Below are 27,246 nucleotides of genomic sequence, written 5' to 3'. Positions count from 1 at the left end.
CCAGTGTTTGTCTATTGCCTTAGAGAGTGACTGTTGAATCAGAAGTCTGTATGACCATCAGACCCAAATTACCCCTGCCAGACCCAAATTACCCCTGCCAGACACATTTTCCTGTGCTTACCCTATTGACCAACTTCTTTGATATCTCTCTCAACATATATTACAATAGCAGCACTTTCTTAGCTACCGACTCAATTGGCTTGAGTGCAAGACTAAAAAACTAAAACTAGACGTTGTGAGGTGGAATATGGCTTTCAAGAATAACTCACTAGGGTATAAAGGATACATATAAAGTGTCAACTTATGGGGGGAAACGAAGGGTATTTCCTGCAGCACTTTCTTAGCCAGCCACTCCATTGCCTCCAGTGCATGACTCTATACCTGAATTTGGCCTATACAAATTTCCACACACACACACACACACACACACACACACACACACACACACACACACACACACACACACACACACACACACACACACACACACACACACACACACACACACACACACACACACACACACACACACACACACACACACACACACACACACACACACACACACACACACACACACACACACACACACACACACACAAAAAGAACTTGATGTGAGGTGAAACATGGCTTACGGGAATTACCAGGATATAAAGAACAGTGTCAATTCAAAAGGAAAATAGATGGTATAGCGAGCAGCACTTTTAGCCACCCAATCCATTGGCACCAGTTCAATACACTAAGCCAAATACAGCAATACAAATACTCAAATAAGAAAAAAAAAAATCTATAAAATGTAAATTCATACTTAGTGTCAAAGTGCCTGACAAAGTCTGATCTTTCCAGGTAACAACTGGTGATCTATTTCACTATCCTTGCCATAAAGGAGAACCCCACAGACACGCCACTTTTCCCACAGGTGTATACCATCGGCCGATTTCATCCATTAGACTATGGGTCGAATTGAACTCTAGGTGGCACTATAAAAAGCATTCTAGGCCGCTCCAAAAGCCACACTGGCATATCCATGCCATATGACCTAGGTCTGAGATTCGCCTCAAGAACCCATAAAGTCTGCCATCTTGACTTTTGTCTGAAACACTAAAAAGTTATCTTAAACTAGAACTCTGCTCTGATTTCCATGCAGCACATCTAGGGGACAAGTATCTCAAAATTTGGTGTAAGGATTGCGGATATCTTTAAAAGAATGACTGCAATGAGCCAATGAAAATACTTGTGGGCATGGTCTCAATTCAAATGCTCATTAATGCAAGATGGTGAGAACTAGTACAACCAAACTTAGTATATGGGTTTAGGCCTATGGCAGGAAGGCCTCCGCAATGTTAAGCTGACTAGCCTGATGGTGGCGCCATAACCAACAAATGCATGGGGCTCCATAAGAACTAAATGGAAGTCAATGGGGAATGAAAGGGGCAATGGAGAATGAATGGGAGTAAAATGGTGATTCAATGGGAGTCTACCGATGGTTAGCCTCTTAAATCAGGCCAAGAAGGTTGTTCGTGAAGATGGCAGCAAAATCGCTTAAGTACAAGTTTATTGAATTGTGGCATGGCACACGATACCCATATAATAAGAAATATTTTGATGGGGCTTTATTTATATTTGGATGTATGTCACACCATATCACCATATCAATCTGAGAAAGAAAACTTGAGTAAATCGTCGTTACTGTGATCAGACTACACACTCATGTTAGAAGATATAATAGGACCAGTAAAGCTGAATGATGGGTTTTGTAAAGCGGTATGTGGTTCCTGTCGCAATCGGCTATAATATGAAAGTGTGGATGAGATAAAAAGAATCAGTGCCTTTGTCAGGACAAAAGGCTAATTCAAAACTGAACGAATACGAGGTGACACAGCAGTCTCAACCCCCAGATGTACAATACGAAAAGATTTGGCTAAATGTTCGCATCTTCAGTCTCGTTTTGACATGCAATTCCTTTTGCGTTCAGAACACAAACAAGATCCTCAATTATTGAAATCAGGAGTAACCACTAGCATCACCGACCAGTTTGCTTTCAATATCAATAAATCGCAGACTGTCGGCCATACTTGATAAATAAAACTTTTACCATTGCCTGTAAGACGCCAACGCACCTCTTTTTTTCAGAACAGCATTTAAGCGGAGAAGTTGTAATGGCTTATTTGACTCAATCTTATCAATAGAGCACAGGTGATTCAATGGGAGTCGCATAAAAGTCAATGAGGAACGAATCCCCACCCACCGGGGATTAATAAAAGTCCCATCTTTCCATCCATCCAAAGGTTGTGGGTTCGATTCCCACAGGGGGACCAGGTTGTAAATGTATGCACACTACTGTAAGTCACACTGGATAAGGGCATCAGCTAAATTGTAAAAATCCGGAATTTTATTGTAGTTAATTATTAAACCCATGGATACGGGATAATGCCGCGTCCAACTTACCTCGGAAGTCGGTACTGGGAATGAAATCACACCAGAGTTAACCCAAGTTGATTGTGGTCCAGTGTCCAAAATCAGAAAACAAGATGGACACCCCCAATGAAAGCCTTTGTTGTACTTGCCCTTTTTAGAATATATACAATGTTCTTCATTGTAATTCATTGCGTAGAAAATGTTTTGACCGCTTATTAAAATAAGAGGCGGCCGAAATTAGCTTTCTCCGCAGGGTGGCCGGGCGATCCCTTAGAGATAGGGTGAGAAGCTCGGTCACCCGGGAGGAGCTCAGAGTAGAGCCGCTGCTCCTCCACATCGAGAGGGGTCAGCTGAGGTGGCTTGGGCATCTTTTTCGGATGCCTCCGGAACGCCTTCCTGGGAAGGTGTTCCGGTCCCGTCCCACCGGGAGGAGACCCCGGGGAAGACCTAGGACACGCTGGAGGGACTATGTCTCCCGGCTGGCCTGGGAACGCCTCGGTGTCCCCCCGGAAGAGCTGGAGGAAGTGTCTGGGGAGAGGGAAGTCTGGGCATCCCTGCTTAGACTGCTGCCCCCGCGACCCAGCCCCGGATAAGCGGAAGAAGATGATGATTAAAATAAGAATAAAAATAATAATGCTAATAAAAATAAATAAAAATCTGCCATTTCGTAACCAGCAGCCTCATTAATCTTCCTATACAATTTATAATACTAGTCTGCTAAATGGCATATGTATAACATCCGTTTCAATAAATGTGCTTAAGATTGTCAAGATTGTTAATCTTAAGCACATTTATTGAAACAGATGTTATACGGATCGTTTCTCGGATCAGAGTCAGATAGTTTTTCTGATCAGCAAAAAAAAATTAATAAAATAGGTTCTTTTTGTTTATTAACACTTAAATTAAAATATAACAGTAGGCAGCTTTAGCATTTCTTGCTTTGTCTTAAGCACATGAGCAGCAGTGGCACTTCGGTGGGAGTAGGAAACCACCTTCCTGATCCGCCCAAGGAGGCGGTCCCTTCTGTGATGCCAAATTCACTACATGTGCAAACCACCCTGTGGGCCCAGTCCTATCTCATTTTTTTGATTTTTGGCATTATCAGTTGTGACTGGGATATTACTAGTACTGGGCCTCTTTATCTTCCATTCCTCCACTGCTTATGTCAGTACCTGCGCAAAATGAGTGCTTGTGTGACTCTCGTAGAGGGAGCGTGTCTGCAGCACCGGACTTCTCATCTCCCAGTCGGCTGTGATGAAGTGAGCGGTTATCGTCACATAGCTCTCTGTTCCCCTGGACGTCCATCCGTCTGTCATGAGCGCAACAGAGGATGCTCGGGATAGTTCATCCACAACTTCTCTTCTCCTGCTCATAAAGATCTGGCACAATCTTTTCGGCATGTGTTTAAAGGCCTCGTTTTGCACAACCGAATATGGCCTCATGTCTGCACCTATAAACACACAGATAGCGTTTGTGATGGCTTTAGCCCGGTCCGATGGTGCAATAAGGGGCTGCTTAAATGCCGCGGTGATACGCGGTTGTTGAGCAGCTTTCGTGTTCACGCCTGTCAGTGAAACACTAGCTGTGGCCATTCAAATGCGTGGCCATGCTTGATGTGTTTCCACTGTCATATGGCTTTCTTGTGCCACAGTGCCTACACACCGTCACAGTTTTATCCACTAACCTCTTTCCTTCATCATTACATTTGACAGGGAAGCCAAAATGCTTCCATACAGGGGATTTAAATGACGATCCGTTGCACCACTATGGGAGACACTGCCTAAATTAGGCCTTCCAATTTGTCATAACTCCTAAGCATGACAAGGGGCTCTTACTGAAGGAGGCCAGCCGCAGAACTCCAAGATCAGCTTTGGGAGGGTCATTGCTGAACAAGCCTTCAGAAGGACGAAGAGCAATTGGAGGTGTCTTCGCAATCTGCAGAACACGCAAATTGAACCTGTGGGGATGATCGTGATGGCAGCTCGTTTTCTGGTGCTTCAGAGATACAGTATATCAGGAACCCCAAGGCAGGAAAATGAAAGGAGTAGTCTATGGCCCGATCCCAATATCCACCAAGCGTGCCGCACAAGCCCTGAAAAGTGATGCCAAAACGTCTCGATCGCCCCCTGGTGAGTGGTCCCAGTATAGGTCATAAACCCCGCCCTCCCCATGTTATTCAATGGGACGCGAGACCAACTAAACAATTAAATTACCCTTCAAATATATTTTTTCCAAAGCTGGTTTCTGTCATTTACTGTAGTTTGTATCACGCTAATGTAAATTCAAGAGTTTGTTTTTAAAATAAGTTGGTTTTTAGTTAGTTATTTAATGCTCTAAAAACGGTGGTGTGACGTCGTGATTCACAGCTGTGATTGATAGCTATCTGAGCCGAGGAGCCACTGAATCTTCGGAGGACTGAGGAGATTGGAACTTTACATTTAATCTCAAAATTTCTATAATTGATATAATTTCACACGGACATAATGGGTTGTTCTGCAGTACATTGTGCTAACCGATCTGGCATTTCCAATCGATCTTTGAATTTTTTTCGGTAAGTTAAATTTAAAAGCTGCTTACTTAGTAAATAAATAATGGGCTAGCTAACGTTAGCTAAAAGACAACAAACCTCGTTAATAGCCATGTTAATAGCTAGCAGGTGCTCGTTAGCTAGAAGTCACCAATTATTTTTGTATTAGGCCTATTCTAAATTAAGGTTAAACATGATGTAAGTTAGGCTATAACATATCGTCTAGGTTTAACAAGCAAAGGTTGTACTGTACTTGGACTTGCGATTGATTACGGTATGCGCATTCTGCGAGGGAGAGTGAGGGCGGGGCACAGGGGAGGGGCCGTTGATTTCGCGGCTTTACGGCTTTACTTCCTGCTCGCTACTGCGCATAACTACTGCGCAGAACTGGTCCCAAGATCGCTATCTGCGCATACGCAAGTCCAAGACGTCAGCGCCGTATCAGGACACTGGTGGCTTCATTTTTCACCAATGGAAAAGAGCGAAAGGGCGTCATCCATTTTATATACAGTCTATGATATCCACACTCACAAACTTTGAAGCGCATTCTCGCTAAGTCTGTGAGGGCTTAGGGCTCTCCCACTGTCAAATCGTCAAGTGCGCAAGGGCTCTTTTGCAGACATTTTGAGCCCTTTATGCAGAATTACAAAAAGGGTGCATTTCTGCAGACTGTGGACAATTCCCTCAGGCACAGTTCATAGCGGTGTGACGTGAAACACTGGGGTTATACGTGGTAGTCCAGATGCGAGAGAAAAATACCAGCAAACCCACTTTAAGAGAAAAGGATGGTAAACAGCACTACATTAACAAGGATTTAAGATGGCACATAAAACATTAAATCAGAGGAATGTAATCACCTTACTACACACCTAGTATAATCAACTATTTATTTTAGTTTTTGCTTAACAATGCTGTTTTAACCGAAAACAGTACATTGATTGACATAGATTGGACAAGAGGTAATTGTCAATAACACTCTGTAGGCCAAGAGCCTGCAAGACAAATCAAGCAGTCGGTCTATTAAGTGCCTTGGCCTCAAAGAAAGTAAAAAACTTAAGAAAAAAAAAAAGTCCAAAACCCACAACAGTGTGCAATGTTTCAGCGTCGTCAAGGTAACAATATAAAGTTGAAAAAAATAAGTCTCAGGTAAAACCCAAAACAATTTATTAAAAATCAGAACCGGAAACAATTAAATACAAATTACACACAACAATAACAGATTACTACTAATACAAAAGATAATAAACTAGATTTGAACTGTACAAGTATAGTTACTAGGGCTTGCTTTAAAGCTTTCAAAGTAATTTTGGCTGGTACAGGCCACTCCAGGACCTTAAGGTGCTTCTTCTTGAGGCACTCCTTTGTGGCCTTGGCCATGTGTTTTGGGTCATTTTCATGCTGGAACACCCATCCATGACCCATTTTCAATGCCCTGGCTGAGGGAAAGAGGTTCTCACCCAAGATTTGACGATACATGGCCCCATCCAACATCCCTTTGGTGCAGTGAAGTTGTCCTGTCCCCTTAACAGAAAGGTGTTTCCACTTCCATGTTTGACAGTGGGGATGGGGTTCTGGGATCATAGGCAGCATTCCTCCACCTCCAAACACAGAGTTGCATTGATGCCAAAGAGCTTGATTTTGGTCACATCTGACCACAAACACCTCCACCCAGTTCTCCTCTGAACCATTCAGATGTTCATTGGCAAACTTCAGACGGGCCTGGAAAGCTGCCTGGAGATCACTGACAAGATACTCCAGTGTAGTTCCGGGATGATTACTCACTGTCCTCATGATCATTTCAACGCCACGAGGTGAGACCTTGCATGGAGCCCCAGACCGAGAGAGATTGACAGTTTTGGGTTACTCCCATTTGCGAATAATCGCACCAACTGTTGTCACCGTCTCAGCTGCTTGGCGATGGTCTTGTAGCCTTGTGTAGGTCTACAATCTTGGACAGCTCTTTGGTCTTGGCCATGGTGGAGAGTTTGGAATCTGATTGCTTCTGTGGACAGGTGTCTTTTTTACAGGTAACAAGATGAGATTAGGAGCACTCCCTTTAAGAGGGTGCTCCTAATCTCAGCTTGTTACCTGTATAAAAGACACCTGGGAGCCAGAAATCTGAGAGGGGATTAAATACTTATTTCACTCATTAAAATGCAAATCAATTAATACATTTTTTGGTTGTTATTCTGTTTCTCACTGTTCAAATAAACCAACCACTAAAAATATAGACTGGTCATTTCTTGGTCACTGGGCAAACAAAATTAGCAGGGGATCAAATAATTATTTCCCCTCACTGAACATAAGTACAACAACGTTTCCGAAACAGACAATGTTTACAGTTGGTAAGGTTACTGCAGTATCTTGAGTTAAGTTAGAGGTATTTTTTTCAGATTTAAATAGCTTAGATGTAGCGGAATATAAGTATATAAGCTACTGTTTGTCTATCTGGCTGGGAGAGTGGGATAAACATCAGCGGTTCGGGACATTTGGCTAAAAAAAAAACAAACACATTGCTATGCATGTTTTCTCTGATTTGAATAGGGGAGAAGTATATGAACATTTAAGGAAATGCATGTTTGTATATCTGGTTCAGAAAGAACGTTCCATTGGAGCCGTTTTTGACATATTTTATCCTTCTCATCCTTTATTTATACAGAGACAGTCAGACTTAGACCAGTGTCTCTTTTACAGCGGAGCCCTTTGTACAGCACTTTAAAAACAGAAATAATTAAAAGAAACATACAACTTACAAATAATTACATTAAAAGACAATGTGATCCTTTAGCATTGCTTTAAATCATCTTGTAGAAAGCAAGACATCTAGTTTAAAATTATCTTCAAGTTATTCCAGGAATGAGCAGCATTGTATTCAATGGCAGTTTTCCCTAGCTCTGAATAAGCCAGAGGAATCACCAAGACCAACCAATGACTGGAGCGTGTTGGATAATCGTCAACTTTCCAATGAATTTTTGCAGTAAGATAACTGGGAAGTTTGTACAATAAAGCCTTATAAACAAACATTAAGCAGTTTCGGGACCTTCTGGACATTAAAGAGTCCCAGCCCACTTGTGTACAAGAGAATGGTGTGTGTTAAATATGGAAGCAGTAATAAATTGTATGGCAGCATGATAGCAACAGGATTTGCCCCAGGATTTTCTATGGTTACCCCGGTTTAAGTAGCTTGAGTTCAGTTAGAGATTTTTGTATTTGTTTCTTGATTTAAATAGCTGAGAAGTAGAGTAATATATAAAACTAGCTTTGAACTTCAAGTGAAGTTACTGGGGCTTGCTTTAATTTCAAGTAATTTTGGGCCGATATAATGATACAAGGCATGCCCGTGTGGTCCGATCCAACAGACGAGCTTCCGCAACTCAAATTGCTGAAAAAGTTAGCACCGGTACTGATAGAAAGTTGTCGGAACACACAGTGCATCATGGTTTGTGGTGTATGGGGCTGCGTATCCGCAGACCTGTCAGGTCGTCCATGACCCCTGTCCACTGCCGAAAGCACCTACAATGGGCACGTGAGCAACTGGCCCACGGAGCAATGGAAGAAAGCCTTGTCTCATGAGTCACCTTTCCTTTCACATTGATGGCCAGGTGCATGTGTCACTTACCTGGAGAACACATTGCACCAGGATGCACCATGGGAAGGAGGCAGGGGGATGCTTTGGGCAATGTTCGGCAGGGAAACCTTGGGCCTGCCCATTCATGTGGATGTTACTTTGACATACCACCTACCTAAGTACTGTTGCAGACCATGCGCACCCTTTCATGGCAACGGTATTCCCTGACGGCATTGGCCTCATTCAGCAGGATAATGGGCCCTGCCACAAAGCAAAAATTGTTCAGGAATGGTTTGAGGAACACAATGAGTTCAAGGGGTTGACTTGGCCGCCAAATTCCCCAGATCTCTATCCAATTGAGCATCTGAAGGATGTGCCGGACAAACAAGTCAGCTCCATGAAGTCCCCACCTTGCAACTTACAGGACTTGAAGGATCTGCAGCGAACATCTTGGGGCAGACACCACAGAACATCTTCAGTCACATAGGGCAGTGTCCCCCAATCATGGTCCCAAAGGGGTGGACGTTATTGTTTTTGCCCAAGCACTTACACAGCTGTTTTAAATGTTGCCCTACCATTTACAGACATTAGTGATGTAATCAACCCATGATCAGGTCTTTAATTTGAATCAGGTGTGTGAGTGTTAGAGCAACAACAAAAATATGCACCACTTCAGGTGCCGAGGACCAGGATTGGGAAACACTGGTTTACCTACACAATATTAAGCAGGTGGTCAAATGGCATTATGGCTGATTGTTCAAATACATAATGTCTGGACACAGTGCCATAAACAGTAGCGCTACATGTTCAAAAGTCAGTCAAAGTTACGATTGAGAATAACAACCAGAACAGGTTTGTTGCTAATTTGCCAGTGTTTTAGGGCAAAACTAACCAAATGCGTCACACTTCAGCTGATCTCTCCCTACTTAAAAGTTAAATATTTCTTTAAAATGTTTCCCATTTCATGGATTGGCGATTTGCTCGGTCAGCCATACAACTAGCCAGGATAACCGTTGTTAACAACACCAGTTAACATTAAGCTACACCGTTAAGTGGTATTTCACACATACTAACACTGTAGCAACATGCCCACAGACAGCAGTTGAACAGTACTGTGTACAACAATTGGAAACTTCCAACTTGGAATTGAGAAAATCCAACCTCAGAGTACAACTGGAATGCACCATAAGTGACGTTGAAAAACATTGTGGCTAATATGCTCATCTTGTTAGTAACAAGTTGGACCCACTTTTGCCTTCAAAACAGCCTTGATTCTTTGTGGCATAGTTTCAACAAGGTACTAGATACATTCCACAGATTTCGGTCCATATTGACATTATAGCATCACGCAGTTACCCTAAGTGCACACTGTCTGCTCACTAGAGCTAGATGCACGGTCCCATGCATTCCAATCGAAAGCTAGTGAATCATGGTGACAGTAGGTGGGGCTACTCAGACAAAAATCTCCTGTCCCACCAATTCCCAAATGTGCTCCATTACATTGATTTCTGGTTACTGTGGAGAACATTTGAGTACAGTGTACTCATTGCCATGGTCAAGAACCCAGTTTGAGATGTCAGCTTTGTGACATGGCGTGTTATCCTGCGGGAAGTAGCGATTAGAAGATAGGTAAGACTGCGGTCAAAAAGGGATGGACATAGTCAGCAATAATACTCAGGTAGGCTGCAAACGTTTAAACTATGTACAATTGGTTCTAAGGGGCCCAAAGTGTGCCAAGAAAATATCCCACACACCATTACAACGTCAACACCTGCCTGAACCGTTGATACAAAGCAGGATGGGTTAGGATCCATGCTTTCATGTTTACGCCAAATTCTTAAACTACCATCTGAATGTCACAGCAGAAAGAGACTCATTAAGACCAGGCACTATCCAATATTCTATGATCCAAGGTGGGACTGCGCAAATTGTGGCCTCAGTTTACTATTCTTAGCTGACAGGAACGGAATCCGGTGTAGTCTTCTGTAGCTGTAGCCCATCTATCCATTTCAAGGTTTGACATGTTGTGCCTTCAGAGATGCTCTTCAGCATACCTTGGTTGTAACAAGCAATTGAGTTACTGTTACCTTTAGATCAGCGCAAATCAATCTGGCCATTCTCCTGACATCAACAAGGCATTTTTGCCAAGAGAACCACCGCTAACTAGATTCTCTGTCGGACCACTTTCTCAGCAAAACCCTAGAGATGGTTTTGTGGAAAAATCCCAGTAGATCAGTGCTTTCTGAAATACTCAAACCAGCCCATCTGGCCCCAACAACCATGCCACATTCAAAGTCACTTGAATAACCTTTATTCCCCATTCTGATGCTTGGTTAAAAACTTCAGCAGACCATGTCGACGTGCTTAAATGCATAGAGTTGCTGCCTTGCATTAAATAAGCAGTTGAAAAAAGGTGTACCTAACGAAATGGCTGGTGACTGTAAAACAAAATGGTAAGTTGTGAGAAATTGCTTATTATACACTTCTATCCAAAACAACAAGGAGTGGATGTGAATAAATATATATGCTGTATTCAGTAGTTTGGTGTCCCTTTGGTCAGGAGCTGGCAAAGCTGCAATAGTTTGGGCTGGTGGACCAGAATCAGTCTGAATTATATGCTGAGCTATCATTTAGGATCCAAGGAATTTTCCCTTAAATTTCTCTAGTGTCCTGTTGAATCGTAGATCTAGTTGTTGGATGACAATTCCTGCGGTCACTGCTCACAGCACACCTGATCTGACCTTGCAGATGACTCAATCTTCACCAGCACTGCTAGAAGACTAGCCAACCCTCAGTCCAGCTCCACTGTAAGTTTCTTTCAAGGTCCCAACCATGCTAGGGAGTTCTTCATAGACACTGATTATCAATTTCTTGTTGTTGCGTGCCCTTTGGGGTTATATGCTGGGTATAACAACTATGTGTAAAAAAAAAAAAAGCTTCTTAAAATGTGATTAATACATTTGTTTGGTTTGATTGTGTAAATCAAACTGCTGACGGTAGCCCTGATACTCATCTGGATTAATCATCTGCTCATGATTAATCCAGATGAGTATCAGGGCACACCAAAACTTACAGAATCCACAGAAAACATAAAGCCCAAATCCCAGGACTCGAGTATGTGCACCTATACACCACAGACAGAACGCATTGGAATGAATAGAGAACAGACAGGCCACAAGCATCAAGACCTCATAGCAAATAAAACTAGAAAAAGTCTATTCTCTTGCATCTACGCACGTATTTCTTGCTCAAATGAGCTGATAGCACAGAAAATACTCCATGTGCCCTACCAAGTAAAGAAATTGCTTGGCATGCTTTTTCTTGAAAACCCCCTAGGTCATCTGTATTAACCTTTTTGCATATGTAGTAGGGATGTAATGCTATCAAAATCTCACGGTACGATACAATTTCGATATTGACCTCACGGTACGATATTTATTGCGGTATTGTGGAAAAGCTCACGGTATTGTTAAATAGCTCACGATAATGTTTGTGATGATAATAGCAAAAAAAATACTGACATTTATTCTGCTTTTGCCAGTCAACAGGCAATTTATTGTTGCATTTATGGATCATGACAACAAAACGTTGATCACATAGTGCTTTTAAATTGCAAGTTGTAGTCAGGAACATCAATATTCTGTATAATAATATTTGGTTGCATAACTGATTCTTCTGTGCAATGTTCAAGTTAAGAAGCAACTAGAACAATTGTAAACAATAGGGAATTCCCTTTAAGTGCAAACAAAGATCAAGTTAAGTCAGGTTTAAATGTGCAAGGCAAATACAGCCTTTTAAAACTGGTATTTAGGAACATAACTTAAACTTAAATAAAATAGTCAGTCAAAAAGCCACTTAAAAAAAAACTGACCTATCATTTAGCTTATGTTCACATTTTTCATCAGAAAGATCAAAATATCTACATTGCAAGGGAGAAGAAAAAAAAGTAAAAAAAAATCCTTAAACAGTCTGGCAAAAAGCCTTCTGAAAAACACTTGTGTTTCCCGTGTTGTATCGCAGTTTACTGTGGCAGTGCTTGCACATAGTCCATTGTCTGTCCACCACCTTCTTTCCTTTTGCGTTTTTTGACACGGCGAAACCAAAATGTTTCCAGACATCTGATTTAAAAGCTGCAGGGGCTGGCACAATCTCAACTTTGGGGTTGTTGTTTTCATCCTTACAAGTATCGCTGTCGGACATGCTGGCTTGCTGTGAGCTTGTGTGGACAGCGTGCAATCCTATTGGCTTAACAATGGTTGTGACGACGCAGCGCAAAGGATCATGGTCTATGTAGTTAACAATGATTTGTTCCACGGGACTGTGTTTATTCCTCTTGCTTTTTGACGGACACCTGTCCTTTTAATATTGTAACCCAACCACGACGATATCGAGACACGTTTACCACCGCGATAGCGTCAATATCGTTACATCCCTAATATGTAGTTTGACAATTTGATCCAGCTTGTGTGTACGCATCAGTCAAACAGTCACTTACCCACAGCGATTGACTTGGTATAAAATTTGTGCAGGAATGGACAAATTACACATTGGACTATGAAAATGAGTGAGTTAATTGGACATGCCCTAAAAAAGGAACCACAACACTGTTTGCCTACAATTAGAAGGCCCAAGTCAATCACGGCTTAACCACGATAAACATTTTCACTACAAATTCCAACAAGTCCCTAGCAAAGTATCAATATTCAGCTGGGAGAACAAGTATTTGATAAACACTGCCAATCCTGCAGGTTCTTACTTACAAAGCATGTAGAGGTCTGTCATTTTTATCATAGGTACACTTCAGCTGTGAGAGAATCTAAAACAAAAATCCAGAAAATCACATTGTATGATTTCTAAATAATTAATTTGCATTTTATTGCATGACATAGGTATTTGATCACATACCAACCAGTAAGAATTCCGGCTTTCACAGACCTGTTCTTCTTTAAGAAGCCCTCCTGTTCTCCACTCATGAACTGTATTAACGGCACCCGTTTGAACTCATTACCTGTATAAAAGACACCTGTCCACACACACAAACACACTCCAACCACTCCACAATGGCCAAGACCAGAGAGCTGTGTAAGGACATCAGGGATAATATTGTAGACCTGCACAAGGTGGGGACGGGCTGCAGGACAATAGGCAAGCAGCTTCGTGAGAAGGCAACAACTGTTGGCGCATTTATTAGAAAATGGAAGAAGTTTAAGATGAGTCAATCTCCCTCGGTCTGGAGCTCCATGCAAGATCTCACCTCGTGGTGAGGAAGGTGAGGGATCAGCCCAGAACTACACGGCAGGACCGTGTCAATGACCTGAAGAGAGCTGGGACCACAGTCTCAAATAACACTATTAGTAACACACTATGCCTTCATGGATTAAAATCCTGCAGCGCACGCAAGGTCCCCCTGCTCAAGCCAGCGCATGTCCAGGCCCATCTGAAGTTTGCCAATGACCATCCAGATGATCCAGAGGATGAATGGGAGAAAGTCATGTGGTCTGATGAGAAAAATGTGTTGGTCTGAACTCCACTCGCTGTGTTTGGAGGAAGAAGGATGAGTACAACCCCAAGAACACCATCCCAACCGTGAAGCATGGAGGTGGAAACATCATTCTTTGGGGATGCTTTTCTGCAAAGGGGACAGGACGACTGCACCGTATTGAGGGGAGGACAGATGGGTCCATGTATCGCGAGATCTTGGCCAACAACCTCCTTCCCTCAGTAAGAGCATTGAAGATGGGTCGTGGCTGGGTCTTCCAGCATGACAACAACCCGAAACACACAGCCAGGGCAACTAAGGAGTGGCTCCGTAAGAATCTCAAGGTCCTAGAGTGGCCTAGCCAGTCTCCAGACCTGAACCCAATAGAAAATCTTCGGCGGGAGCTGAAAGTCCGTAATGCCCAGCGACAGCCCGAAACCTGAAGGAACTGGAGAAGGTCAGTATGGATGAGTGGGCCAAAATCCCTGCTGCAGTATGTGCAAACCTGGTCAAGAACTACAGGAAACCTATGATCTCTGTAATTGCAAACAAAGGTTTCTGTACCAAACATTAAGTTCTGCTTTTCTGATGTATCAAATACTTATGTCATGCAATAAAATACAAATTAATTACTTAAAAATCCAGAAAATCACATTCCGTCTCTCACAGAAGAGTACCTATGATAAAAAGTACAGACTTCTACATGCTTTGTAAGTGGGAAAACCTGCAAAATAGGCAGTGTATCAAATATTTGTTCTCCCCACTGTAGCTAATGAACAAAACATTTTGCAGTGGTGGTGAGCCTAATGTGAATTGAACATTTTAAAATTACCTGCACAATAATGACGTCATTGACATTTGTCGGTCGTGTGATTATGGCTTAAAGCATAAAAAAAAATAATCATAGATTTAATCAAAGGCTAGACTGACCAACCTACCGTTTCCATGGACGCCAGGGGGTGTCTTCCTCTCGTGTTGTGAGCTTTTGTTTGCTTCTCATTCAAAGTATTTGACAGACTGCCCTCTGAAAATAAAACATATTATCAAACTTACATAACTGAGCAAATCAAAACTATCCAAAAACTCAAATACCTTCTTTGCCTACACTGTTGGCTAAATTCCCGCCACAACCATCAGTGTCCATTTATATATAATAATGTTGTCATAGTAGACCTAGCTTACACTTGCAAATGGCCCCCCGCACAACTGCCTTGGCATTCTCCTGAATACTGCTCCTGCATTGCAGGTTGTGACGCTACGTAATTAAAATAACGGCTCTATTTTATTCAAGGTGTTTACAAGGGTTGCCTAAAATGAACAATGTTAATCGTATTTGCAATCTGATTTGCAAGGCTCGAGCTAGCAATTTGAAGGTAGATAAATGAAGGTACTCATTTTCATGAAATGACATGTCCAGGGACAACACAGGAGTCATGAACCAGACTAGACTAATGCTGGAACTCAAATTGCATACTACAAGTAGGTACTTAGCGGATTATTGTGAAATACAAGCCATTTAGAATATAGTAAGCTAGTACGCCAGTATTGGGACCCACTGGGACAAACTACTGTGTCAGAAAACTGCATCTCAACATTAGACCACTGTCACAGATTAACATGATGCCAACTGTGAATATATAGCTAGACACCATGACAGCATTGTGTTAAACAGACCGTTTCTTATTTAGTTCACTTCCACCAAAAATAGGGTCTATGAACTGTATGGCTTGTGCCACCGGCCGTTTTAATGGCTAATTAGACAGTAATTGGCCTAGTACCTTACCAGTTGGAATTGTCAAAAGAATTGCGCAGTTGCGAGCGAGACTGAAGACAAACTTTACAATGCCAAAGCCATTTCATGCCACAATAAAATGTTTCCTTAATTCGTCAATGACATTGATAACAATAAATGTCAATGCAGGCGATGATAACTTACTTTTTTGTCAAGTGAAAAAAGAAAATCCAGGAAACCCCTCTTATTGCGATAAATTAGATTTTGAGAGAAAGCCTACAGGACAGTAAACCTCCAGGAACAGGCTTGGGTGGCCTTGAAGTAGCTGGCGTTTGGTGAAATGCCTGCTGCATACTTTAAATTGGACTGTAATATTAAGTGGACCCGGCCTATTAGCACTAACCATTGCTTCAACAAAAGATCAAGCAGGAAGCAATGCATACTAATAACCCCATAAAAGGTACAGAGCAATGTTCTGAATATTTCTTTATTTCTTAAAAAAAAAGTAAAAAATTATACGGTCTTAAATAAAAACGTCCAAGTCTCAATCATGTCTATTTAGCTAGCTACACTCGCACCATCCGACAAATGTATAACTAAAGCGTGCTGGAAACAGGCACGCAGTATTCTTTTTAGAAGGGATGTACATCACCACCCTGAGTGTAATTAGCCCATTTCAGAATTAAACATGCCTACCAACACAATGGATTAGTCCTCTAAAAGCCATGAATCACAGGTGTCTTTGCACAGTATGAAAAGTTACATGTATGCACTGCTTTACCGACAGCTTATCAATTAAACAATTGATGGGGCAACCCCATTTTCTGATACTGTACCCCCCGCAATTAATGGGTATACAGTAAGACAGTAAACAAAAACACTTAATATACAGAATAACCACATTATACAGCAACAATATTCTTGAAGGAAATGCATCAACTCCCGATATTTATAAAAAATTTGGAACCTAGCATGTCAAAGAAAATACATATTTTTTAATATGGGGTTTGCGGGCTATTCCTAAATGAAAGGATAATACAAAAGCTCTGGTAGGAACAACAACAATTATAGCAAGCTACAGAAGGGAGTCGGCGGAGTACAGAGAAGGTTGCGCACTGCTGTCAGCCTATCCATCCATACAAAGCTCAACTTTGCAATTTAATGCTGTATCAGTTCATTGGTAACATGGCATATGCATAAAAAGACAGACAGTGTTATTCCACAGACAACAGAACCATGTGCACGTTGTTAATTCTGTATCCTGCAATGCCTTCTCCAAAACTAGCACAAAATGTGATTCTTCTTTTCTGCATATATTTATATTCAACTAGTCTCCCAGGCCTTTACAACATATCTTCCTTAGGTTATAACAAAGAACACTGATAAATTGCCTGCATTTTGAGAGGTTTAGCTAGCCTCACTAACGATAGCTAGGCCATTGGAATCGGTTGCGTCGGTGCAGACGAAAACAGACCACGTCATTCATTAATGATTACATGTAAATATGATTGCAAATACAACATATGCGGTTAGCACATCCAAAGAAATTGCAATTGTCATTTTGATGTATAAGTAGCAAACGTTGTGGAGGGCAATGGAAGGAGAGTTTGTTTTGCCCACCAAGCAGGAGTTCCCATAGGCCGTGACGTCACATGAAAACTATCAATTTAGTAACAATGTTGTAGGGCTGGCCCGAATAATTCAAATATTCAGGTATTAATTCGGTCAAATATTAATTCAGTATTCGGAAACTTTAATTACATTTTTACAACAGAATGTTTCAATACTAAGCTATACTACAATACATTGACAGCTAAGGCCTATAATATAGATAGATCAGTTATTGTTAATATTCAGAAAATGTAAAACACAGTACATACAGTGGGTATAGAAAATAATCACTCCACTTTAAAATCACATTTTGTTGCTTGGCAGCCAGAAATAAAGACAGTTTGTTTCATTCAGCTGTATTTACGCAGTGCAACTTAACATCCAAGTGAAAGATAACACCAACATATCAGAATTTTTTTTTTTTTTTTTTTAAACCAATCACTGAGTTGGAAAAAGGATCACCCCCTTGTGTCAGTATTTTGAACAACCTTTTGCTTTAATTACAGCCTTTAGTCTGTTGTGATATATCTCTACTAACTTTGCACATCTAGTTGTTGCAGTATTTGACCACTCTTCTTTGCAGAACTGCTCAAGTTCAGTTAAATTTGATGGTGACCGTTTGTGGACTGCTGTCTTCAAGTCATTCCACAGATTTTCAATGGGGTTTAAGTCTGTGTGGTCAGTTTTGCTGTGTGCTTTGGGTCATTGTCATGTTATCTTCCCATTGACAACTTTCTGGCAGAGAACATCAGATTTTCCTCAAGAATTTGACAGTATTTTGCCCCATCCATTTTTCCTCCAGTCCCTGCTGCAGAGAAACAACCCCCTAACATGATATTACCACATCCATGCATTACTGTAGGAATGGAGTTATTTGGATTTTCGCCAGACAGTTTGGCATTGAGGCCAAATAATTAAATTTGTCTCATCTGACCATAACACTTTCCACGTGACCTTAGAACCGTTAAGGTGGGTTTTGGCAAAGCTCATTCATGACTGTATGTGGCCTTTCTTGAGGAGTGGCTTTTTTCTTGAAACCCCCCCATACAAACCACATTTGTGGAGAATGTGATAGTTGTCACATGCAGGAATTCATGACAAAGAGTGGCCATTGTGTGCAACTGCTTCAGAGTTGCTGTAGGCCTCTTGGTAGCCTCTCTGACCAGTATCCTCTTCGCTCTTTCATCCAGTTTGGAGCGACATCCTGACCCAGGAAGGGGCTGTGTTGTACCAAATACCTTCCACTTCTTAATAATAGATTTCAACTGTGCTTCTAGGCACTGATAAAGCCTTAGATTATATTTTTTGTGCCTGTCTACAACTTCATCCCGGAGATCTTTTGACAATGCCTTGCCATCCATAGTTGATTGTTTTCTTCAGTTGCACTACCAAGGACTGAAATGCTTCAGGAAAAGCTTGTTTCATGCGGAGCTAAACAAAAAGACCACAGCTGATCACAGTTGAAAGTCAACGGGCTTTGCGTGCTATTGAGGTGGTGATAATTTTTAGGAGGGGGATGCTTCTTTTTCCAACTCAGATTTTTTTATTTGTAATTTTTTTGTCGGTATGTCGGTATTATATCTTTCACTTGGATGTTATAAGTTGTAAGTACAGCTATTGCAGGCTGCAAACAAAATATGATTTTTTAAAAGGGGGGTGATTTTTCTATACCCACTGTAGCTGGTTTTAATGAATCATAATGTGGGCCCCGCATCCATGTTGCCTCACCTCAGAGAGCACTTTTCACTTGGCTAGAGAAGGGAAAGATGCCAAATAAGCAGTGTGGAAACATTTTAAATCAGATGATAAAAAATGCTCATTGCCAAATGTGTTACCAGAAATTGGCATATGGAGGCACAAGTTAGTCAACTCATGCACAACTAAATGCATGCCCAAATTTTACAACAGATAAACTCACGGCGGTAGAGCTCCTTAACAAAAAAAACATTTGGACCGCTATGGGAATGGAGGCCTACACGGCAGACACTCACCATTTCATCACTGAAGACTGGGAGCTGCAGGCCTACATGCTTGAAATGAAAGCAATGGAGGAGAGCCACACTGGAGAAAACTTTTGAAAATCCCCAATTTTAGTAGTGGCCATTGTCCACAACAAACATGACACAAAAACACTGCAAAAACACCTGGAGAAGTGGGGCAATGTCCAAGGGCTGTACTGTTCTGGACACTACAGATTTGAAAGAAGACCCGATGTGGGACCGTTGACACAGACAACAAAACGTGTTGGCCATTTCAGGAGAAGTGCTAAAGCGACAGCAGCACTCAAAAAAATTAAAAAAGCAGAACTTGATGGAGCATAAGCTCATTCAAGATGTGCCCACTCGATGGAACAACATATTCCATGTTGGAATGGCTGGTAGAACAGAGATGACCAGTGACAGTAGCATTGTCGGATCCTGTTGTCAAAGAAAGGAGACCAAAATCAGACCAGTGGAACCTGGCGTGGGATACTGCCAGTGTTGATGCCTTTAACTACCCTGACTGAACTGCTGTCTCAGGAGGAAAATGTTTCACTGTCTGCTGTCGTGCCACTGCTGAACAATGTTAAAAGATGCCACCTGACACCTCTGGAGTGACAGCACTCCAACCAAAGCAATGAAGAGGACCCTGGTCAACAAGGTTGACACTGTCGAAGCAGTGGGTACCTGCTTTCGGCAGCACTCGATTCCTGCTTCAAAACGTCAAGTTCCTTGATGACAAAAAAAAGGATTGTGTACATTGTAGTTGTCCATTTGTATACCAAAGAACAGCAGGTACCACAGGAAAAAATACAAATAGAAGCCTGGGAAGGAACGGGAGATTGCGAAACTGCTACACTGACAGCGGGTGACAGAGGACAGTGCAAAAAAAATAAAAATAAGAAAAGGACCACTATTTGAAAGACGAGACAAAAGTCAAGGATGGCCCAGCTGCATGGTGGAAAAAGAATACAGATTGCTATCCAAAACTGGCATAGGCAGCAAAACACTGCATTTGCATCCCAGCAACCTCAATGCTGTCTGAGAGAATATATTCCAAGGCTGGCTGTATTGTAAATAAAACAAGGAATTCACGTCTCCTGGAAAAGCATGTTCCTGGCTCACAACCTGACGCACATGGCCTAATGAGGCTAGGTAAGGGGCATTACTTTCTTTAGAGAAGAGAGATTTAATTTTATAGCCTATTGAATCTCTTCAATTTGACAACTTAGAAGTAGCCGACTATCTATAGGCAAGCTACCATTGGCACTTCGCCCAATATTATTTTTTTATTTCTGTCTTTGTTGCAAATATCTGAAACACAAGCCTGTAAGAACAATTAAGCCATAGCCTATTTGTCCTGGCATCAACTAGACTATTTGGTCATGGGCCTCTGCCTTCTATGGGGCATTTGTTTAAAACATCACAGAAAATAAACATGAATTTGTTGCATATTTTGAACTTCTGATTTTGCACTGTTTGTCAGGCACATTATCTTGGCTTGTTATTTGATAAGCCTATCATGTTTTCAAAACCATACTTATTGGCTAATACTGGCCTACGGTTCTGTTAAAGCATGTTTAATGTACAATAAAACTGTTGAAAAAAAACTTGTTATTTCAGCTTTTAAAACATCACAACATATTTCAGTTCATTTGCGCTCTCATGTGCCCGGAGGGCATCTTCATTCTTCCTAAGCAGTTTTGGAAGGATCGAGGAGCCTCTGGGGAAGAGATTGATTTGTGCAAGTAAGCTATACATTCGTTAATACAATGAATGTATAGCTTGGATGTATTTTTAATTTCAATATCAAACATGCCTAACATAGTAAATCATTATAGTAAATAATGGTGGTTCAAGAATAATTCTAATACTCAATCAGAAATTCCTACGAGTATTTGAAGCCTGTAAAATGGTATTTTGGGCCAGCCCTACAATATTGAGATGCAATGCAGACGAGAACCTCACAAAATTATTTTTCGACCATTAAATCATTAATCTATTTAAAGGCATTTCTTTGAACAAGCACAGCAATATATAGGATAATCAAATAGTGTTACAATACCTTTCAGACTGACGAGCGCCTCTGCTGAAGAGCCTACAATCAACAAAACAGTAATTAGCATATCCTTTTCAAAATGGAAGAAAGCAATCCAGCATAATATTTCCTAACAGCACGTCCCAGAACCGAAGCTACAGCCATAACCAGAAGTCAGTTCTCAATTACAGTTGGAGAAATGCAGTTGACCTAATCATGCAGTGAACCCCTCAATCAAAAAATAAACAAAAAAAATAAGGGTGTCAATGTTGTGGTCTAGTTTTGCACCGATCCTTTCAAGCACAATTAAATACACATCTTTATTAACAGACTGATGAGAGAACATTCATGTAGTTTTGTGTATTATCCACATAATGTTTGCAGTTGCCACCTTGAGAGCAGACAATCTACCACTATCAGTTGGTAGTCAGTATGCTTCCACAGAGGCATCTTTAATTTTCTTCTAGCATGGCTACAATACAGCACAGCTTTGCAATGCATCTCATTTCATCCTTATCACCATTTGGAACTTGTGCATAGTGCTCTGTGGAAACCAGAAAAGGAACCAGGCAAGCCTAGTTCAGCCGGCCCACAATTAAAATGAATAAATACTGTGGCCCAAACCAGATTCGAACATAAGTCTCCCACAAGGCTGTCTATGCCACGCCAGTACCTGCTTACCCACTGGCTAGACACCATTAAGCATTGTGTTTAACTGACTAATGTTTCTTACCAATTTTACTTCTACCACAAGCATCTTTCCAAGTTGCCCTACACCACAAATAGAGTCTATGAACCGTATGACGTTAAAACGGCCAGTGATTCTTTAATAAGAACTGCGCAATTTCTGGCGAGACAACTTTACACTGCCAAAGCTTTTTCCATTTCATGGCATAACATACCCTTTTCTTTCATTCGTGAATTACATTGAGACAAAATGACTATCAATAAAGGTGACAATAACTGTTTCATCAAGTGAAAAGACGAGAGAACAGTGGAATCTACCAGAACGTCGCAAAACCGTATAACCGTAAACAGTTTTAGGCTTACCCTGAATGTTGTAGAGAGCTACATTTCTGTCTATCCTGACCCAAAAAGCATGCCATGGTGTGTACTTTCGAAAATCCACAAGAAATAGTCGCATAATCGTAAACAGTCATTGTTCTCACTAGATTCAAACTTGGGTCTCCCATGTGAAAGGCACGGTCTTTAACCACTACGCCACAGCACTACAGGTTTTATCAGTCACTAGACACCATTGAGCATTGTGTTAAACTGACTAACGTTTCTTAAGATTAGAAACCAGTAATATGCTTACTAGTACCTACTAACATCCTAGGATTAGTCATGAGAATTGAGCAATTGGTAGCGAGGCTGAAGATGAACTTTTCCATAACAGAAAGTCAAAATAACCATAAACTGAGTGTAACTGCACTGGTCTGACAGAATAAAGGCCACGCTTCATACAGATGTCTTTTTGTTGTTTATTCACTCTCTCTCTTTAGAATAGACACTGTAGACACCGTGAAAACTACAAGAAATAAAAAACATATATTCAAAATATGCATTTTGCGTCTCTCGTGTCAATATCTAATGTTATGCAGGCAAATGTTGTAACAGAAATACAACGAATCCCATCAACATCATGAATAGCACATCACATCGTGGACGTAAAGCAATATAAAACAACATTATACACATTATCAGATATTTATAAAGTTAAATTACTGTGTTCGCCTCTCAAACCATGCAGATTAAGAATTTCTTTGACAGACTACCTGTCGTTTCTCTGCATTCATTTTAGTTCTTCTGACCCAAAATGACGCAGATCCGCTCTAAACTGAACCGGGTCATTTGACACCTCGTTATCAACGTAATCCTTACTTAAAGAACCCCTTAACTTTATACATAAATTATGAATATTGACTTCTGTATATCACAATTGTTTTTTAAATTAAATGAACTCAAATTTACATTAATTTATAACATAAAGCAAGTACACATCTCAACAAAAAACATGTCATCTGACAGTTACACTGAGTGTTATAGCCAGCTATGTTTGTCTATACGGAATAATTCATAACGCATACTTTGTTTTGACTGGGAGGAGACAGGAACGAACGTGGGACTTAGTGTGCTTCTCTAACCACTATGCTATTTAACAAGGGGTACTCAGTCAGTAACCCCTCATGCACACAAGCTGCATGCCGTTATTGAAAGCGGAAGCGCTCTATTGCTAGCCATTCAAAAAAGGCTTCCCGCCACACTCCTTGAAGGCGGACAGCATCGCCGGCCATGGCGCAGCAGCAGGCGACAAAAAGAGCAGTTTTCTATTTATTTTTTTTATTCTCCGTCGCGGAAAACTAATAGGAATGCTTGTAGGCGGACCTACAATACTGAAGTCCATAACCTAACTAACACATTGGACCAACAAAGTTTTCTAGTACAAGAACTGGAGGAACTCTATGATTTCACTCAAATTATATCTATACAATATGAAACAATATGGCGTGGTCAAGGATCGCTCAGTCTCGGACCTATAGTAACCCTCGATCAGTTAATAAGTAGTTTGTATTAATAATGCTAGCGATTGCCATCAACCAAAATGAGGTACTACCTACCGGCTACAGTTTTAAACAAATGGCATGCACCCATTTTCATTATTGAACCATTTCTGCACGAGTTTAATTTTAATGAACGGTCATTACTATTGTTCTGTTAATGTCGGGCCCGCCTTCTTCCTTGAACGCTATAGGCCACTTTTCCCAGCTTAAAGTAACCGATTGGTCAAAACAGCAAATGCGAGATAATGTCAGCGGCCTTCCGTCATCACTAGCGGAACCGCAAGCGATTTCACCGCTTAAGTTGAATGAAGTGTAAAATCGCTTTTCCACCTAAATGTACCCGGAACTTTGAGTCCCAGGAAGTGGTAGTCAAGGAACTAAAGGGTTACTTCAGCCCACTGTTATGGGCGTTTGCACCGCGGTCTAAAGACCCGCGAAGATTAGGCAAATTTGTCTGCTGATGTATGCACCATGTGCGATACAAAGCGACAGACGGGCATCTTTATGTATGCGACAATGCAAGAAGGGAGGAGATTCAAGTTGTTGATCATGATTTATTAGTTTGCAAATGTGGTCATTTAGTCAACGGTGGAAAACAGACAAGCAGTAGTTGCAAAGCGGATTCAAAATACCCGAAATGCTAGTCAAATACAAATAAGTGAACGGATTTTACAATTAGATGACTGATGAGGGATTCGCGCCATCGCACACAGAAAAGGAGAATGGTCCGATAATTTTTTTAGTAGGCCTATATACGTTTAAGTAAATCACAATTGCGGAATAATGTTACTGGTAACTACATCGACTTATAATTGGCACCTTTGTGTGTTTCAGATATGAGAGTACTACAGAATGCGTTGTGTTTCTCCATCCGTTTGTGTACACCAACGGTGGGAAACCGTGGTTTCAACTTTCACCAAGGCCTAGTGGATAAAGAATTTAAGGATACGTTTCTGTACCTGTACTGTCGATTGCAACCATAACTGGGGTGACATGACATCGCCGTTGTGTACCTATTCAAAAAAAGGATCGCAGTTGCACTGTGGAAACCTGCAACCAACTAAGTACAGGAGCATTTATCATTTGGAGTCGGCATTACTAAGGTGTGTGTCACTGTACACAATTTCTGCAAACGTTGAGATTTAATAAATATTTCAGCAGTGAGCAAGACAGTGTGTGAAAGTTCCTGTTTTCAGATTTACACAAACCGCCACTATACACACACATTACGTTCAACAACTATTTAATCTGCAAAAATGTAGGTGCGAAATACAAGGAGTACTGTAAACCAGCAGCAATCTGGGTAGTATGGAGTGTCCTAGCCACTGAAATTCAACACTACTGTTTGTTACTTGGGGTTTTATGCCGGGTGTTTTTGTAAAAGCACTGTGTGACAAATGCTGTTGTAAAAAGGGCTTTAGAAATAAATGTGAATGATAGTATTATTGAACATTTAGATAGGGCAGTAAACCAACAGCAATTGGTAGTATTATTGAATATTATACATACATGAGTGTAATATGCTTATGAATGGTGGCATAGTACAATTCAACTACATAGTGAGAATTATAAAAATATAGCAAAAAGATAATATAGAGGTGCTGGTCAAATAATTAGAATATCATCAAAAAGTTGATTTATGTCAGTAATTCCATTCAAAATGTGAAACTTGTATATTATATTCATTACACACTGATATTTCAAATGTTTATTTATTATAATTGTGATGATTATAACTGACAACTAATGAAAATCCCAAATTCAGTATCTCCGAAAATTTGAATATTACTTAAGACCAATACAAAAGAAGGATTTATAGAAATGTTGGCCAACTGACAAGTATGAACATGTACAGCACTCAATACTTAGTTGGGGCTCCTTTTGCCTGAATTACTGCAGCAATGCGACGTGGCATGGAGTCGATCAGTCTGTGGCACGGCTCAGGTGTTATGAGAGGCCAGGTTGCTCTGATAGTGGCATTCACCTCTGCATTGTTGGGTCTGGCATATCGCATCTTCCTCTTCACAATACCCCATAGATTTTCTATAGGGTTAAGGTCAGGTGAGTTTGCTGGCCAATTAAGAACAGGGATACCATGGCCCTTAAACCAGGTACTGGTAGCTTTGGCACGGTGTGCAGGTGCCAAGTCCTGTTGGAAAATGAAATCTGCATCTCCATAAAGTTGGTCAGCAGCAGGAAGCATGAAGTGACTGTGGAAGTTTTACACTGGACTTCAAGCAACGTGGATTGAAAAATGGCGGTTGAAAACTTCAGCGAGTAAACTCTTCTACTACTGGACCAATCCCAAAAAAATCTGAATTGCAAGCCCCAACCCCAAAGTTCCGGTACTCTAGGAGTTCCTGGTCGTTCCTGGTTCTAAATGCAGTTCCTGGTTCTAAACCCTGGTTTCTGCAGTGAAAACGCAGCAAGTTCCTAGGTATAGTTTCTGCGGAGGAAACGCGGCTTAAGAAACATTCGCTCTTGGCCGGCTCCACTTACGTGGTCCGGCAAAATTGCAATATTCTTTAAAAAAAAAGTGCCTACGGGTTAATGACCGAGAAAGACAAGGTACACTGAAAGAATAGCAGGTTGTCTGAGACTATAAAATTGTGTTAAAGTATTCAAGTACACAAAATACAACTCAGCTTGTTTCACTCCAATATTAGTAAACACTTAATTTTAAACATGTTATACTGCTATATTACATAGGAAACTAACTTACAGAAGCTATGAAAGTTTACCCGAAAGCTGCAGATGACAGCAAGTCAGCAGTAAAATAACAAAAAGACAACATAAGGACACATCCTATTACTAAGTATGTTTTAGGTCTCGCCTTGTGACTGGTTTAAAAAAATAAAAAATAAAGAAAAAAGGTCTGAATGTGCGATTTGTATTAAAAAACTACCTAGCTAAATGAAATTTCCCAACAGTACGCTAGACATATTGGGATAATTTTCATATAACCTTAGCTAAAAAAAGTATTGTTTACATTCTCCATGGCTCAAGAATGTGTGGAAAATAAATAAATAAACCTGAAAAATGATCTAGCTCAGCCAACCACCAGTAGGGTTTCATTTATGTAAGTGTTACGTTAAAGTAACATTCTCACTTTTAAAAACGAACTATCCTAGTTCGATAACATCGTTTTAACTAAGCTGAAATCCGACCATAGTTCATATATACGTTGATGGACTTGCTACATTATTGGACAGTACAACTTGTCTTAGTCGTGAGTTTTGTTACTGCTGTGCCCAGACATGAAAACATGTGCCCTTTCCTCCAACATTTGTAAACACTAATATACATTTACTTATAGTACAGTAAACTGTA

The 27,246-nt window shown here is 40.9% G+C and overlaps 1 protein-coding gene across 2 annotated transcripts in view; it reads right to left on the bottom strand.

Annotated features, from left to right (window-relative positions):
• The window catches only part of lin9 (lin-9 DREAM MuvB core complex component), a 45,072-nt gene that overhangs the window by 17,292 nt on the left and 534 nt on the right, over window positions 1–27,246 (bottom strand). Inside the window, exons 2-3 of one of the 2 annotated variants that reach the window (XM_010865233.4) lie at window positions 21,380–21,412; window positions 14,931–15,016 (exon numbers count right to left, since the gene is read on the bottom strand). In XM_010865233.4, coding sequence (XP_010863535.1) covers window positions 14,931–15,016; window positions 21,380–21,412 — 119 coding nt within the window. The remainder of the gene's footprint in view (window positions 1–14,930; window positions 15,017–21,379; window positions 21,413–27,246) is intronic. The other variant, XM_010865234.5, reaches the window with a different exon arrangement.

The sequence above is a fragment of the Esox lucius genome, chromosome 18 (genome assembly GCF_011004845.1).
Source record: "Esox lucius isolate fEsoLuc1 chromosome 18, fEsoLuc1.pri, whole genome shotgun sequence".
Classification (NCBI taxonomy): Eukaryota; Metazoa; Chordata; class Actinopteri; order Esociformes; family Esocidae; genus Esox; species Esox lucius.
The sequence above is the reverse complement of the archived record's forward strand: the minus strand, read 5'-3'. Positions and strand labels throughout refer to the sequence as shown.